This window comes from Heliangelus exortis, chromosome 3 (assembly GCF_036169615.1).
Source record: "Heliangelus exortis chromosome 3, bHelExo1.hap1, whole genome shotgun sequence".
Lineage (NCBI taxonomy): Eukaryota > Metazoa > Chordata > Aves > Apodiformes > Trochilidae > Heliangelus > Heliangelus exortis.
The window spans coordinates 27540547-27558285 of NC_092424.1; the positions used below are offsets into that span (position 1 = coordinate 27540547).

The 17739-nt window shown below is 40.8% G+C and overlaps 1 protein-coding gene across 1 annotated transcript; it reads right to left on the minus strand.

The window, feature by feature from the left end:
- Positions 1–8865: 8865 nt before the first annotated feature.
- Positions 8866–17704, minus strand: SDE2 (SDE2 telomere maintenance homolog). Its single transcript, XM_071739762.1, has 7 exons — positions 17546–17704; positions 16792–16909; positions 14559–14670; positions 13884–14053; positions 13069–13180; positions 12049–12457; positions 8866–9297 (listed from the first exon to the last, which is right to left on the minus strand). Exons 1-7 carry the CDS (start codon positions 17651–17653, stop codon positions 9082–9084), a joined length of 1245 nt encoding a protein of 414 aa, XP_071595863.1. The 5' UTR covers positions 17654–17704; the 3' UTR covers positions 8866–9081.
- Positions 17705–17739: the final 35 nt, after the last annotated feature.

Sequence of the window (17739 nt, forward strand, 5' to 3'; positions counted from 1 at the left end):
GCTGTGGTGTCTCCACTCCGCTCCACCCTCCATGCAATGTCTCTTGTTGTTCTTGTTGTTCTCTTGTTGTTAGCACACTGAGTACCCCTGATAGGGCCACATTTATGGTAGTCATGTACACTGGCCACATTCCACTGGCTCCAAGTACTGTACCTTTACTTACAGAGCACAAATGCAATCTAGGTAATTTCTTACAATTCTAGCGATTGTTCCACACCTTCATATCTCCCACTAGTCCCTCTCTGTTCACAAACAGTAGGTCTAGTAGAGGGCCTTCCCTAGTTGGCTCAGTCACCAGCTATGTGAGGAAGTTATCTTCCACACATTCCACTCCCACATACTTCTCTGGGACTGCTTCCTGTCTGCGGTATTTTATTTCCAGCAAACATCTGGTAAGTTGAAATCTCCCACAAGAACAAGGGGTGGAGATTCTAAAACCTTACCCAGCCACCTGCAGGACATTTCATCGACCTCTTCACTTTAGGGATACCTATGATCAGTGCTCCTATTCCTTCCAATATCTCCTGGACCATCCCCTGGATAAACATGCAACCTCTAACATAGGTAAAGTATTAGAACTAGTGACAGACTTGAGTTTTACATGACATTCTGTCCTGGTTTGGGCCAGGATAAAGGTGATTTTCTGTCTTGTACTTTTGCTTTCAGCTAAGTCTCTTGTAAGTAGTTGCACTTGCTGAAATTAACAGCAAGTTTCTCAGTCAGTGTCTGCTTCTGGGACTGATAACACTTGATGTTTATAGTTACTGCTGGAGACTGGTGTGCAGAGCCAAGGACACTGCTCAGGTCTGAGGAACATTTTACCCTCCGGAAGGAATAAAGAGGACCCACCTGCAGCCCTCCTTTGGGGAGGAACGGATAAGATAGATGCCAGAATTGGCCAAACAGAGTATTCCATCCCATACACGCCATACTCACTATAGATTTGAGGGATCACAAAGGTCAAGCTAGTTTCCAGCTTCCAGCTTCCTACCCTTCCTGCCTTTCCTGCTTCCCTTTCTTCACCCGTTCCCTGTTTCCTTCAGCATCCTGGGAGGCTTCTGTCCGTTCGTCTGCCTGTGGTCCTGATCCGTGCCAGCCCATATCTGTGTGTTCCTGCCTCCAGTTCCCAACTGCTGCCAACGCCAGGAGTCCAGCCTGGACTTTCCCAGGGCTGCCCTGCAGCCTCGGTGGTGACCTGAGAGTTACTGGGGGAAAAGGAGGGAAGGGACGTGGTATCAATTTTCCTGTATATTAGTATATTTGTATATATTTAGCAATTTTTCCTATTTATCATTACTGTTTCATTAAAGTTGTGTAGTTTAGTTTCCAACCCATAAGTCTCTCTCCCTTATTCTCTCTCCTTTCTTTATCAGGGAGGAGAGAGAGATTAATAGAGAGCATCTGTTACTCAGTTTAATTGCTGGGCCAGTGTTAAACCATGACACATTGAAAAGGATGTCATCTCTCCTGGATTTATTGAAACATAGAACTGGCTTATTTCTTGGTTTCCAGGCTTAGCAGTTGGTTAAGAAAAATTGCAGGATTAGTAGTAATCTTTATATTAGCATTTGTGTGTCTACACATATACTTATCAATGCACCTTAAGATGCTATAACCAAGCTCTGTCCTCAAGGAAAACTATTCCCAGTCTTAATAAGGAGAAAATGCAACTTCAACCTAATAAGACATCATTGTGCAAATATGTCCAAAAGGAAAACATGAGTGAGAATTAAATAATTAAGAGTTTATATATATTTAAGTCTCAAACAGGGGAACTGATGTCACTTATTAATTGAAATAAGTAAAATTTTAGGAAAAAATCACATGTGGGGAAAAATCACATAAAAACAAACAAAAGAGACATGCGGAGTAAAAATAGGGCTCACATAACAGTGAAACACTAAGAATTAGACCAAAACAGATTCCAGTTAGAGAAAAACACATCCCAAGTAGTCAACAGCGCAGCCTTGAGACAGGGCTGAAAGGCATCTGCCAGACAGATGAAAGGGATGGGAAGGAATACTCCCCACAACTCCCCACAACTTATCTGGGTTACAGCCTTGAGCATTGGCTAGAAAAACATTGGAAAATTGGATTTACTGTATTAACGTGATCTCAATATATTAATGAGCATACTAAAATAGACACTCATAGGGTAGAAGGACCCCTACTAAATACGAGCCCCTTACTCTATGAGTATGCGTACAGAAATTTTTGAGCATTGCCACTTCAAATGGAAGTGAAGAACCGTGGGTGTGAATGATAGAGTAACACTAGAGATCAGTTCTTTCTCACTATTTGGGGTATAAAAGTAGCACTAGTGTTCTGAGAAATTGAGCTTGCTTTGTGGAATACCACTGTGCTACCCTTTCTGTGCAGAAATAGGTATTAAAGCAAATATCTCAAATCTTGATGTGGATTGGCTTATTGCACACCAGTTAACAGACCCTGCTTTTGAGACAACAAAACCAGTGTTAAACCACAGGGCATTGTCCTGCAGGACTGAAGATGCAGAGCAGCCATGTGGTGCTCAAGGAGGGAGGAGGTGTGTCCTGTTCAAAGTAAGGGCTTCATCAGCCCTGGTAGTCCCACACAACTTTAAGCTCTTGTTCAGGCATTTGCAGCAGCAGCATGTCTGAGTTAAAGCCTAATGCAAGTGGGAGCTTGGGACCCTGCTCACAAAACTATCTATGAGGTCCAGCAGTACTCAATAAGGATGGACATGGGGAAATCTATTGCCCTCATGAAAGCTTTTCTCATGAGAGAGGCTTGGGCAGGACAGTAACATTTTCTCCCTTCTCATTACACTTTAGGAGATATAACTGAAGTTTTAAGCAGTACTGAATGCCCCTGTTGGCTGAGTTACACACCCTGTCTGATCTTTCCTCGGTTTCATTTGAGCCAAAGCTCTTCTCCCATTTTCTTTCAAAATCTTTGAGAAGCTGCAGCCTTACCCTGCTGGTGAGACCTTATTTCCACTCCCTCTTCTTTTTTTTTCCCCTTTGCATTTCACAAACTCCTACCAAGAGTGTCTGACACTTTGTCTTTCAGGACAGCCTTCTAATTGCCAGTGTAAGTGGAAAGTCAGATGCACAATCCACATCCCAGCAAAGGTGATGATCAGGGGAGCTCCTCCGGCTTTGTATAGGAACAGCTGCAGTGTGGGAAAGGGGAATTCGGGACAAATGGAAGAAGAGAGGTGGAGATCCTGCAGGATCTTGGTATTTTCAGAGGAGCCTCTTCAGGGTCTCAACATCTTTTAGTTTTTGTCATTAATTTCATGTGAAATTGGCTCCCACGGAAGGTGCTGGATTTGCAGCCAGGACCTGAACTCTTCCATCCACTCCTGGTGCGGGAGAGCAGCCTGCACATCAGCACATTTTAGAATAAAACAGAATAAAAAGCTGTTCACAACTGCTGCCTTCTGGCCTAGGCTCCAGGGGTACACAAGTGCTCCAGAGCTGTGTGGGTGCTGCATTTTCCCAGAGCTGAACCAGCAGTTACTGAACAGCCAAGAAAGTTTTTAACCATGGCAGGAAATAACAAGTTACCTGGAGATACTGGGCAATGGAAAGTCATGTGAACAGTTTACAGCTGTCAGTATAATTTCTGAAAATTGCTGAAAACAAAACAAAAACCTATTTAGTGCATTTGTTTTAAAGGTACACCTACTATTTGTGTTTTTCTATTTACATTTTTCCATCTTCTAATTTTTTGAGTGATAATAAATCTGCCCCTTTGAAAGTCCAAGTCCTTCATCGCCTTTTAATATTTGTATTCTCTTTGCTGGAAACGAATGAAATCAGTTCATAATAGTTACTGCTCAGATGACTTCCACCTTCCAGCCCAGTGGTAACTGTCACCTTTAAAAAGTCTCAGCTAGTTACTGTATGCTGGATATAATATTACACAGGCCATAAGGAACTGTCTATAATCACCAGACATCATGTTTTCACTGAGACATTTGTGTAATATTTCCAACATGTATTTCTCCTTAGAAACACTGCTCTTTTTTCCATACAACCCAGGTAGGTCTTTTGAGAGCTTCTTGCCTAAGTTTTGTGTAAATTCCTGATTCCCTGTGGCTGGTTAGAGACAGACAAATGAAGCAAGAAGCAGGACACAAAACATATGAATTTGGGTACCCAAGGTGCTTCCCAAGCAGGACCAGCTCCTGAATTTAAATCCAGACTTAACTAGCCTGGACTATCTAGCCCATGGCCAGCCTCCAGCAGTGCTGGAAGGCAGTGGTGTCCACCCAGCCCCTCCTGGACAGATGGAGGAGGTCAAAGCAGTTGTCACTTTCCCATCTTCAGATGCCATTAAGTATGTTAATCTGCAAAGATACCCTAATTACTCAGCTATACATGAAAGTAAAGCCGATTTTGAGGCAGCTGTGTTAACTAACCAGGGTGCAGTCCTTAACATCTCCACTTGGATGCTGCGGAGGGATCTGTAAGATATAGCACCTTCCTAAGAACAGACATCATTACAAACAAATCTTTACAATGTCAGCAATCTCAAGAAAGCAAAATCTTAATTAAGAATGAATGTCAACTGGATCAAAATTACTTTCTCTGTTTCTGGAATAGGTAGATTGAAGTAAACATTACCTTACAACCTCATATCCTCACCATGCAGCATGTCCATGTGCCTGTGCACTACGGGGTCCCTGGTCCTAAGGGCAGAGTTTCATCAGCACTGCTGGAACTGGACACATCCTCTGCCAATAGCTCAGTGCCACCTACAGTACCAAGCGTAGAAGCTGTCAGTCTCAGAAAACCAAAGGAAGAAACTCTGATAAAGTCAAAACACTGAAGTGGCTTTTAGAAGCTCATTTACTTGTCCACATTGCAGACGACTGGATAGGCAAGGGAACTGGGAAAGGAAGAGCCCCTTGGTCGAATGCTGGTAGCTGTTGCTGTGCCTGCTGGTGATGACTTTTCTAAACTTCCACAAGTTACTTCTCTGTAGCCCATGTTAGAAACAGGTCTTGCAATTCTAGTCTTGCAGCGTGCTTGTGAGTATGAAGCCTTCAGTACCTCTTACACTACAGGGAGATCCCAAGATGGAAATGGTTAGTGGAAATCAAACCACTGTTAAACTAAGCCAGGTGAGGTTTTGTGATATTTGATTTCTCAAGTTTTTTCTTCTGGGACAGGGTGAAAATATCAATTTTCACTTACCAGCAATAACTTCTGTTTCTTTGTACCACAGAATGAAGCCAGAAAAACAAAACAGAATTATTCAGGTGTAGCTACAAATACTCCTGTTTGGTGATGCTAGATGGTCCAGATTGCTCCTCTTTGGCACTGACATATCGAGTAACCAGTAGATCACAAGCTTGTTAGAAAGCAGTACAGAAGGAAACAGTATGCTCCAATTCTAAGTTGCCAACCAATAGAAATTTCTTGTAAAATCTGAATATTTTGCATGTTCCCTGCTTATTTTGTATACCTTACGTAATTTATACTTCTTTCCAGGTTATAGAAGGATCTGTACGAAGTGAGGAAAAACCCTCTCAGGTTTGTGCCAGTGTTTTTAAAAATTAATTTTTTCAGTCATTAAATCTGAAATGCAAGAGAAACATGAGGCAGTGCTCTAGATCAAGATGCTTGAAATAAACACATTCAGAATGACACTGGAAGAATTCTGAAAGTCACACCACTTATTGAGGAAGTGTTTGCATGGAAACATGAACCTTTTGTCTGGAAAGATATTCACAGTTTTAGAGTGTTTACATTCAGAAACACCTTTGAAATCCAAAGCTGCATTAATCCTCAGAAAAAGAAAGATACAGGCAGGTTTCTGCAAACTCTGCATTATCCTCTCAGCCCCGGACTAGAGGGATCACCTCTATTCTGAGGCCATTCTGTCCTATGGAACTGGCCCATACAATATTTGAATGCTTTCAGTTCATTTATTTATTTTTTTTAACTGGTATTTATTGACTTTTCTTGCACAAATTCTTAAGATAAGCTTCAAGCACTTCACCTGCATGTTTCTATTCTGTTAAAGGATTATTCCTGTTGGCTATCCAGCTGTTTTCTAAAAGACATCCTATACCCATGTCAAAGTCAAGCCTTGCCAGTGAGTGCGCACAGAGCTCTCCACATAGTGCTCTAGGCTAATCCTTTCTGTGGGCATAACCCACAGCAAGTGCCTATTTCTGTTTGGCTCAGCAGGAGCTAAAAAATTCCAAAATAACTGTGTCAGAGTGGAGCTGGTTCAAGGAACACATAAGCTATCCTCCTCCAGTACAGATTCAGGGTATTTCTTTTAATTCTGGCACTACTGAAGACAAAGTTGATCAAGAAAGTGTTTGGTGCTACTACTGGTTTAAGATATTCCAGTTCTCTTCACTCACCAGTGTTTTATTCCCTATCCTCTGTGACACTACTTCAGTTGCGCTGGCAGATTTGCTACATCATATGCCCCACCAGGGAACTCATCTAGTTTAACAAGAAACCCACAACAAAAATAGTGAATAGGTGGTACATGAGATAGTCTTGGAAACAGCTGCATCAGTGCCACTGAGGTAACACTGCAATTGTACTGAGGGGAAATAACTTTGGTAAGAGTAGTTGCCAAAACACATCTTTAAACTGGCCCACTCACTTCTGGCCCATGCCATCCTTTCCATGCTACAGAGGAGCTTCAATGTGCTCCTAAAACTAAAGGCTCTCTTGCCCCAAATTATAGAGTCAGAGAATGTGAGGTTGGAAAGGATCTCAAGGATCATCTGATCTAACCCTTCTAATATTATTGTTTGTATGATATGCCTCAGCACCCTGTCACACTGAGACTTAACACTTGCCAAAGTGAGGGAATCCACCACTTCTCCTGTCAGGCCATTCCAATGTCTGACTGTGCTCATCATGGAAAATTTTCCTCTTGTGTTCAAACAGAATCTTGCCAGGAGAAATTTGTGCCCATTCCCCCTTGCCTTGCCCATGGGACTCCTTGCAAATAGGGAGTTTCCTTCTTCTTTATAGCTACCCTTGAACTACTGGAACTAATAAGGTCTCCCCTCAGCCTTTTCTATTCTCAAGGCTGAACAAACCCAGTCTTCTCAACTTCTTGTATGGCAGGTGCATGAGAGCTGGCTGCAAGCACACTGAAGGCTTGCCACCCAAGTGGAACTGCTGCTGCTATGTAACATTCCCTACTAACACACCTACACCAGCAAAACTTCATTACCTTGAGGTGACATCCCACGTATGCTCCATTTCGGTCTCCTAATGAAACATACTAGGTGAATAACTTTGTTTCTACCCAGGGCACACTTGTCCGGTCCCCCATGAGATGTGATTTGCAGAGTCTCAATGTCTTTCTCCACCTTTTTTCTGAAATTTTCCCAAGACTCCCTTAAAGATTAAAATGGAAGACATGCCAAGTACTTTACTACTCACCAGATCATTTGCTGCAGATAAATCACTGATGATTACACAAATCACATTATACTAATGATAAACTGCAAATGCCAAGTTCATTACTTTGGCAACACATGTAGGTAAACCGAGGACAGCACACAATGCTGTGATTTTTGCTTTCAGAACACGGGCAAACACGTACCAGGGCCGTAAAATTGCCCTCTGGAGAACGCAGCTTCTCCCACAGCGGCAGCGCAGCCCCGCAGCGATCCCTGCCGGCGGAGCCCTCGGGGCACGGACAGGATCGCCCTGGCGTTAAGATGTGGAGACGCTGCTGGGGGCAGGAAGCACAGCCCGGCAGGTAATTAACTGCCAGGGATACTACTCCACTGCCTTACCCTAGAAAGACAAGAAAAACCACCACATCCTACATCTCCTATTCAATCGCATTTGATCCCCCTATCTTACTGCCGACTTTCAGCAGTCAGCAGCAGCCTACTTCACTCTGATTCCTCCTTAAATGTGGGATTCGCTCTTTCCCTCCTCACTCATGTTACTTTTCTGGAGCAAAATGAGGAAATACCTTTATTTAGTTTTGTCAATTTGAGTAGAAGGAACTAAAGGAAGGCTTTTAGGCTCTGGGAGGAGCAGAACACAGATCTCTTCCCTCCCATTTTCTGCCCAAACTCAAAGGTCAGTCAGACCGGCAGCCCCTTTCTCTTTCACCCTTTTCTTGCTTCGCGGCTGTTCCTCTAAACTCCTTTCCACCATCTCGCCACATGCTCTTCAGAATCCACACTCATCCGGTGCTGGGAAGAGCCGTGGACTCCTCTCCTGCGCTGGCCCTGCCGCAAGGGGCCCTCAGACACCTATCCCTGCCAGCATCGAGATCGGGTTGTATATATATATTTGTGTACGTTTGTATTTTCACTTGTTATCCCATGTGTTACTGCCTTTCCCCTGTTCTAGTATATGTTTCCTATTTTTAAATATCCAAATATAAGTCTCATCTTTATTATCCTTTTGTTTTCCCTTGGGAAGGTGGAGGTGGGCGGGTAATGGTAGTGGATTAAAGGTTGGATTTGATGATCTCAGAGGTCCTTTCCTACCTGGATAATTCTGTGATTGTGTAATAAGAGAATAATTCTGTCCTCTAGTTTTTGGTCCAGCCAAATTGCTAAACCGTAACAAATTTCTTCTAAAAGAAATACTTGCACACATTAATAACACCTATCATACTGATACTGAACACCCCACAGGAACTTAAAACCCACCGTATTTATTTATACTAATCTCATTCATACAAAAATGTTACTTACAGAAACATCAGCTTTTAAGCCTGGATCATAGGTTCAGTCTCATTTGATGATTGTTAACTGTGCTAGCTTGATTACAAACCAAAGGAGGTTCAAGATAAAGCTAAAAATTAACTACTCTGCTTCTTGCATTAGGACATATTATTATAGCCATTTGTAAAGCTTATAAAAAGACAGTAACTTCACTCCTTTAATATGGAATGTACTGAACACATAACTTATAATATAAACAATAGCAATCTTACAACTTACTGTTACATTAATTGAACCTAATTAAGAAGAGAAACAAAAGCTATCCAGGGATGCCAAAGGATTTTATGTGGCAATATGGAATGACAGCAGAGTAAGAAAAATTTAAAAGGACATGGATACATAATAATTTTGGGTTTAAATCACTTTTTTCTCCCTTTAGAGGGCTTTGCAAATAATGCAGGATCGATCTGGTCTCTAGACAGACCTCTCACAGAAAAAAGCCTTGCTGCTCGTTCCTTTAAAGTGCCTCCACATTTCAGTCCTAGAGACATCAGTTCCATCTTCAGTTTATCCAAACCCAGGGCTTCCAGTTCATCAGCAGAGTTGAATGCCAGCAAGTCTATTGGTTCTGCCTCCTGCAAAGAGACAAAAATCCAGTCAGACTATTATTATGTTATTCCTGACTGAGGGGACGGAACATGTATAGACAGAATGCTTTATTTTACAGAAGACCTTCAATTAGGATTATCTCAAACTACTCATTACTTAATAAAGTTGAACAATGTTTCCATATGCGATATGTTGGATATTCTCATTATTAGCTGAACTTGCTCTACCCAGACAAAGTATTACTGTATCATGTATAAGCACACTATCAGCCTAATTGTAAAACAAGCTCATCTTAGCAGAGATAAAACCAAGAGAGGGGTGAATGCTCAAGTGTGCTTCACACCCAGCGTATCTCAGTGTGCTGCTACGGGTCTACTCACAATGTTGCTGCTCACTAGTTAAAAGCTCTCTCTAACATGTCCAGATAAGCCATAGGTGTGCTTAAGCTTGCAATGTACACAGCCTCCCAGGCAGAAGCACTAATCATTTTACATGATACAAACATGGCTGAACTTTAAAAATTATTCCACTAGAATCAGTGCATTCTACTTGAAACAGAGGAATGCCAAAGTAGTAAAATAAAAAAGCAGAAGTATTTAATCCTCTTCCTCTGGAGACACAACAGTCAACACTGTTTTCATCCCAAAGGAAGTAAAGTACTCCCAAGAAAACTGCATTCAAAACAGCCCAGCATCACACACAGAAGTTCAGTAGCTTAATCTTGCCTCACAGCCACTTTTCTAACTCAGTATAAGATACAATTAATATACCCCCAGCAGTAGCAGGAAGGAGGATGAATAGTTATTTTTAAGGCAGTTACATTTCTATTTCTGTAAATACAGAAATAGATGTAAAAGCAGGCTTCTTAAAATTAACAAAATAATAAGTTCTGAAGTTTTCATCTCATTTTGCCACATGAAAATGGATTAAAATTTCACCTTAAGAAGAAATCAGTATGTCTGGAGAATAACCAAGGATGAAAGGGATCTAGGCAGATTGTTTAGTCCAAGCCCAGGGTCTTGTCCACAAAAGAACATGGCAAAGATTGGATAATCTGAATGCTGGACTTTACTAACAGTAAACATTAAGACACTATATCAGACAAAAGTTTAAGCCCATTTCATTCAGTACTTAAAAGCACATATTAGTCTTATCACACACACCATGCTGGAGTTATCATAGGGACTTCAGAGCAAGTAATACCAGCAGTGGGAATGAGCCTGCTCCACTATGAACTCAGCAAAACCAATTATTGCTAGAACAGTTAGAACCTTTGTCCTGCTATGCATACAAAAAAAGACAAAACAAAAAAATCTGTCAAGGACTACTAGAAAAGTAATTCCACCTGAAAGACCCATCTGCCATGGTATGGGTGAAGTCCCTTGTTCTAGGAATAGACAGTCTCACAAATACTGAGCAAAAGGTGAAGAGTGAAGAATGGTTAACATCCTGTTTAAAGTTAGCCAGTAGATGACAAAATTCTAATTTATCAGATTACATCCTTGGTCTTTCTTCCATTTAACTGTATTAAGCTTTCACTTATCAGAATTCAGACAGTGGCAACTGATGGTAGGCTTTCTGCTGAAGCTGAAACAAGGCAGAAAATCTAAGCAACTCCCTAGCCCAAAAAATAGCCACATTTCATTTTAGTGCTAAAATAAGCCCAGATTCATTACCCCTAACATTTTTTAATAGAGTAGTATGCAAGGACCAATGAAGCACAAATACAGGCAGCTTTTACTGCCAAATATTAATTGGGCTTCCATCAGTTCAGTCGAAAATGTTAGATTCTCTTTTGTCTGGAAGACTGATCCAGAGCCTCTTCAGTAAAAGAGTCCCAGCCATTCAGCAACCTCATGGTCAATGCTGCTCCTGCTCTGGCTGACAGCTGTGACACCAACCCAGACTGCCAGCAGAGATAAAGGTATGGAAACAGCACAGACCTGCTTCCACCATACATATACCAGATGACCAATTTTAAAATCACTCTTCCAAAATCCTCTGCAGCTCAGATGAATCTCAATTTATACCCATCTTGTCTCCCTAGTGATGAAGCTCCTGCTTTCAGACTTTTGATACTCACTGAAGTTTGCACCAAGTTACTAGGGAACTAGATTAAAGCCTTTTATGATAACAACTAAGAAAGACTGGTCCGCTGATTGGTTCAAGGGACATCTACTTGGAACAACTGCTAATTTAAATATAGAGGTCAATTTTAATTAATTGACTTGGTTAGTGTGTGGCAATGTGTCAAAAAGTAGGATTCTTTCATGCCACAGATGTGTGTTATTTTTCTTTTTTCTCCTCTCAGTGAAGAATTCTAGATCCAAGTGTATCTACTCATGAAGGAGAAAAACAAAACAAAACCAACAAAAAACCCCACAAGAGAAATATGGATCTCAGGAAAGAGTACTAGACAGCCAAGATTAACTGTGTCTTATATATACAAAATTTTAACCCCATAAAGTCCTTCCTTGATCCATTCTACCAAGCATCTCTCAAGACAATGCTACCCTGTAACAACTTTCTCCGTGGAGACACTGTCAACTAAGAGCCACTTTTGGATGCAGTTTTCATTAACCTGTTACATTCCATTTTCACAAATCACACCATCCATCTTCAGTTTAGCTGGTTTTTCATACAGCCTTGGGATTTTTTGTGCTCTGAATCAGACTTTGGATATTCTAATGCATTGAAGTAAGAGTATACAAATCCCCTCTCCTTTCCTGCAACACACAAAGGGTAAAGTGATTGAGTAAAAGCTGCTTCATACTTACTGTGCTCTGTAAATGGTTCATTCCCTGAGCCTTAGAAGAAATGTTTTCTTGCTCCTCTTCTTTCAAAGCTTGGATTATTTTTTTCTTTTCTTGGGCCTCATCCTTCAAGGGCTTTGTCACTTCACTGTTTTCTTCAGCTGGAATTTCAGTCTGCCCACCTGTGTGTTTGTCTCCATGCAGATCTCTTCCACTACCTTCTGGCTGCTCCAGTGGTTTATCAGTAGCAGTGACACCCGGACTATCCTCTACTGAATCCACAGAGCTGCCTGAACATTCATTTGAGTTATCAGCATTATCATTACATCTGCTGCCCAATGGACAACTTCCATCAGATGCATGAGGGGAATCATCTTCACTGTCATCCTCACAATCCGAACTGTTCTCATCATCCAATCCTTCCAATCCCAGCCTGCCACAAGCCATACATTAGAAATGAATGTTAACCTATTTTCACTTTAAAAAAAAAATTGTTTCTATTGTAATTTTCTTTCCAAAACTTCAGAGAGCTGCAGTGAACTACCCTAGTGGCTCTTTAGGATAGTTTAGTAAGTGGAAGAGCTGCTGCTCCTACTGAACAGGTCCCAACATCCCCCCAGAAGAGGTATCTTTTTACAGCATTCCCAGTGTGCTACCTATTACTATTCTCAACACCACTGTAATCATTAATACATCTCATGTAGGTGAGAAATTAAAGGAAAAAAAGTAATATTCTTTTTAGTTCATTGTAAATTTAACTCATTAATGAAAAAAAGAAAAACTGAGACATATAATAGTATTGTATTAATAGGAGAAAAAAAAAAAGATTCCTATTTTTGCAAATAAAGTTTGTCATCTCAGCTGGGTACGAATTACATGAATGCACCAACATTTATTACAGCTCTCCAATTTAATCAGTTCAAGTTAATTTTACTATTTAAATCTACATCTTTGGTAAGTTATTATTTAATGGTATGTATCTAACCTCTCAGCCTGTTCCAAGGCTTAGTACTTGAGTATTAAGTATAAAGAGTCAATACTTACCAAAAGCATTTTCTTTTTTTAGATTTTGTTCCATTTTTCCCAAATTCACCTGGACGCTTTTGACTACTGCCACTTGCCAGTGACACTGTTTTGCTTGAAGAGGCCTGCAATCCTTAAAAACAAAAAGTATATTTCATCTGTACAGAATTCAAAAATGCTATAAATTCTATTTTTTAACTTCAGATGGAATGTGAAACACAAGCTGAAAATAATGACTACTGGTACACATTTATGTTAGACTTGAAGCTTCAAAATAAACTCAGTAGCAGCAAAAGCTTTCTTACACTGCTCTATTAAGGCACAGAGTCATTCTTAAAATTGGATTAATGAACTGAACTCTCTCAGATTCTACATTCCTTCCAGCTGCAGGTTTCACTATCGAGCTGACAGAAAGGGAACAATCCTGGTTATGTAAAATAACTAAAAAGAAGAGCAAGTGAAACAAGGTATTTTGTAGTTGGATTCCATTTCTAGTAAGACCTGTTTATGATTTCACTCATAATTTTTATATAGTTCTTACAAAACTACACAATTACCCTTGGAGAATTTTGCTTTTATTATGCTATGACAGTATAGCAAAGTAAAATGAAGCATTGCATGTGTCTGTGTTACACTGTTCCGATACCATTTGAGAATCAGTAGCCAAAAATTATGTTCAACAAATTTTACTGGAATACAGATTCCACTGAATTGAAAGACATACTGTTAGTAAATTATTTTTTTAATTTATTTAATTTTCTTAGTGGATTGAGGATAACGGAACTTGTAGTTTGCTTTATTTTCTGATGACAAGAAGTGAGATTAAGCTGAAGTACCTTTAAGGACTGAATCTTCTAGTTGCTCAGCCATTTCATGACACTGCTGCTGGTACTCTGGACTTGCAAAAAAATGTTTTGGCTCTGCAAGTTTCCGCTGCAGCCTTTCCAAGTGCCTCTGCTCTTTTTCAGCTTCCCGTTCTGCCTGCTGCTTCACCCATTCAGCCATCCTACAGGTGACAGAACCATGAAAATGAGGGCATTTCCAACACTGCATGTCATATCAGGTTATTGTTTTGAATGCTTACTTAATTCTTCTACCAGCTATTAGGCAGATAAAGGCAACTAACAACACCCAGAGGAATTACTGAAGAAATACTGAGAGATTCTGCTACAGAGAAAAGAGTAAAGTTTATTTTGGAAGTCACAAACAGTAATAAAGTCACCAGTATCATGGTCTTGTAGCTTCATAGAAAAACTGAGAATTCCAGATGAGAAATCTAAGAGGTAAACAGCCTCTCAGAAGCATGCTGCAGTCTAATCACCTCTATTTTGCAGTAATAGAGTCAGAAGAATCTCTTTGGCTTCCAGTCTATTTGGGCTTTAGAATCTACTTCTGCTCTTTTTACTTTTAAAAATAAAATTTTATTGCTGCAATAGCCTGTCCTTGGAACTCTTTTGTTAATTATATGGTCAGTTTATTTTCTAATTCTAGCTTCTAAGAAAATGCCTCACGCTTTTTCATGGTTGACATCTCGAAGTCTCCTTCCACTGAGATCTCGGCAAGCCTCTCTGTTTGTTGTCTTTTCAATCTGAGCACCAAGTGCTCGCAGCATAGATCCAAACCCTGAGAAAAAAATAACAAATAATTAACTAAACAAAAAGTTAAAATTTCTTAAAATTAAAATTTCTTTAAAAATTAAGAAACAAATTAGACACAACAAAATAATTAAGGAAAAAGTATACAGTGAATTCAACACTTTCCCCTCCCTCAATAAGTTGAAAGTTGCAAGATGTTGGGAGCATTGTTAGTGAGTGAAATGCGGAAACATCAAGTGAAAAATAGTATCCAGAATTTACCACTCAAATTGGTTTTGTGCTCCTGATATCACACCAGACAGACCAGATTTTCTAGAACCTGCACACATGCACACAGTGCTTCTAACATGAAAGCCTATTTCTGGACTCCCCCATGAAGTTAGTTCCATCTCATGGAAACACTGCGGCTTCTCCTTTCTAATTTAGCTGGGATGTCTCTCTCCCTGAAGTCCCTTTAGTCCCCACCTATCTTAAATACTCTTTTCAAAAACTAAGAAAAAAAAAATTCATTTTTACAAGATACCCTTAGTTGTTTCATCAAGATAATAACGTACAATGCTCTGCTGGAGAGCATTCCAAAACAGATTCCTATACACTTCTCACCCACCAATTACTCAAAGGAAGACTCTCACTTGGTCCCACCTTACATTGTCTCCAGATGGAGAAAAAATGCCTAGGTTTTTAACTACTGCAAAGACACACAATGTGGGTTAATATTATAATCCTTAAAGCAATCTGAAAGTGCCACACACTGATTTTTACCTAGAAACTGAACAAATCTATTTTTGTTGCCTCACGAGTACCTTTGAAGATTGTGACAAACAGTAAGCAATCCAAACAAGCTACTGTATCATGAGACAGAAAAAGTACTGTGTTCAGCTAATAAATCAAATTTCTGCCATTCAAGGAGAATTTCTGTAGCACATGAAATACACTATTGAATTTTACATTCTCAAGAATGAGGACCTAGCTGCTACAGCTAGCCAGACATACTTTCAAAAACCAACAGCACTGTATTCACTAAGTTCACAGGTGCTTAATTAGGTCTGATAATAGCATGCTGAGTTCTCTTCTAAGCCTGTATGACCTGTATTCCCTTGAGGTCACCAAGTAAGCCTCAATAGTTCCACCCTCTTTCCTGTTTTTATCATACTTTCAAGTTACAAAGCTGAAACAAAAGGAACACTTCAGAAAACTGCCTAAGTTGTTGAATAACAATTTTAAACTGACCCTAAGTGCACATCAGCAACATAGAATGCTTATTCTGTGTCATCCCTGAAAAAGTGAAGCTAACGAACAACGTATGAGCAAGAAGCATGTTGCACTATGAACTCACTACCATATGTGCCACTTTTAGCACACTTAAAACCCACAACAGCTCAAGAGCTATAGGAACAACATTCATTTAAGTCCTGTGTAAAACTATGAACCAGCTGAGAAAACTATGAAGCTAAGCTGCAGTCTTAAGTGATGTTGCACAGTTACTCAGCAATTTAATTCAAAAGAAAAAATTCTGAGGGCAAATATATACTGAATCTAATTACACTCAAATACTCTGCTAAACCTGCATCATGCATATTGTCCCATTTTGAGGAATTCCTATATTGTTGGTAGCTGCGTTGTTCTATGTGATTAACATACAGCTTTCCATAATACAGTTAAAATACTTTGACAACATAAGACTAGTTCTTTAGTTCTTAAACTACTGAGATCTTAGCATTTATAGGTTGGGGTTTTTTTTCCAGAGATAACAAAATAAATTAGCTCATATAACATACTAGTACCTGGCACATTTGTCCTACGTGACCATGACAGAAACTTGGAAGCCTAAGAAGCCAGGTGCTGTTAGACACAATTTTAGCTCTGAAAGCACTTTGATGCACATTACAGATTTCTACTTGTAGAGATAAGCCAACCAGCAGTGCATATAGGAACTATACTAGCAAAGTTGTTAGCTGAACTGCAGCTTCCATGGTCAATTCTGAGCTTTGCAATAGCTGGTTTCAGCTTAGAGACACTGTAACACAGTCATCCGCAGTAGAAAAGATATGCTAATCGATTAAGACTGCTGCTGTCAGTATAGACTATTGTAAAACAAAAGTTTTTAAACTTAAGAATCTAAACAGTAAGAGGCAGTTAAGCAACAAACCTCCTTTTCCACCACAAAGTCTTGGCTCCAGACTGTAAACAGCTCCATTCTGGAGTACATCTTCTTCGTTAACCAGTCGCCCATTACATTTCACATACAAGCTCTCTTCAGGGATATTCTGAAAAACAGCAAAGTGAAGTCATGTTATTGACTGAGAATGAAATATTCTGAGAAAATAAATGACCAAGAAGTAAAATTTCCTTTCTTTAAGAACAGAGCTGAAGCAAAATTCAGTCTTAAAAGCATAAACACTCTCGATGGTTCTTATATTAATTCCCGTTTACTTATGGATTAAACACAATCTGAATCGGCTTGTAAACCTTCGCGGGGAAAAGCTGTGCTACGGCAAAGCTGACAGTGTTTAAACACTGTGTTTTAAAAAACAATTAAAAGCTCACATTTTCTGGACTGCAAGCACTTTAAGACCGATTATCTCCCACCTGTATACATAAAATACGTAAGACATTGTAGGGCTATCTTACAACAAACTCTCTCGCTCAGCTACGCGACACCAACAAGTGTGCTCACGACAGAGACAACCGATCCAAGCCCCCCCCACCGCAGCGAGGCCCAAGAGGCAGGCCCGGCGGGCAAGCGGGGACGGCGCAAGGGCGAGGAGGAGGCGAGGGCAGAGACACGTTCTGCTTGCCACGGCCTACACCGGGAGAGCCCGCAGCCCCCGCTCCTCAGGTCGAAGAAGAGGCCGCGCCTCTACAACCGCCAACCCGCGCCCTGCTCCCCCCCTTTCACTCACCAGCACCCGGGCACGGTCCCGGAGGAGGCCCCGCACGGAGCCGCCGCCGAAGGGAAGCGGGTAGGGCCGCGCTCGCGTATCCAGCGGGTCGCGCACCAGCAGCGCCATCGCTCCGCAGCGGGGACAACGCCTGCCGCGCGTGCGCCTGTGACGACTGCGGCGCGGAGTCACGTGACCCAGGGGCGGGAGGGAAG

What these genes read in the sequence shown, in the direction of transcription:
- SDE2 (XM_071739762.1), bottom strand. Translation starts at nt 17,653, where the DNA reads ATGGCGCTGCTGGTGCGCGACCCGCTGGATACGCGAGCGCGGCCCTAC. An exon ending in GATGTCAACCATGAAAAAGC is followed by an intron (nt 14,054 to 14,558) that starts GTGAGGCATTTT and finishes TGTCACCTGTAG; the next exon opens with GATGGCTGAATGGGTGAAGC. An exon ending in AGAAGATTCAGTCCTTAAAG is followed by an intron (nt 13,181 to 13,883) that starts GTACTTCAGCTT and finishes TTTGTTTTTAAG; the next exon opens with GATTGCAGGCCTCTTCAAGC.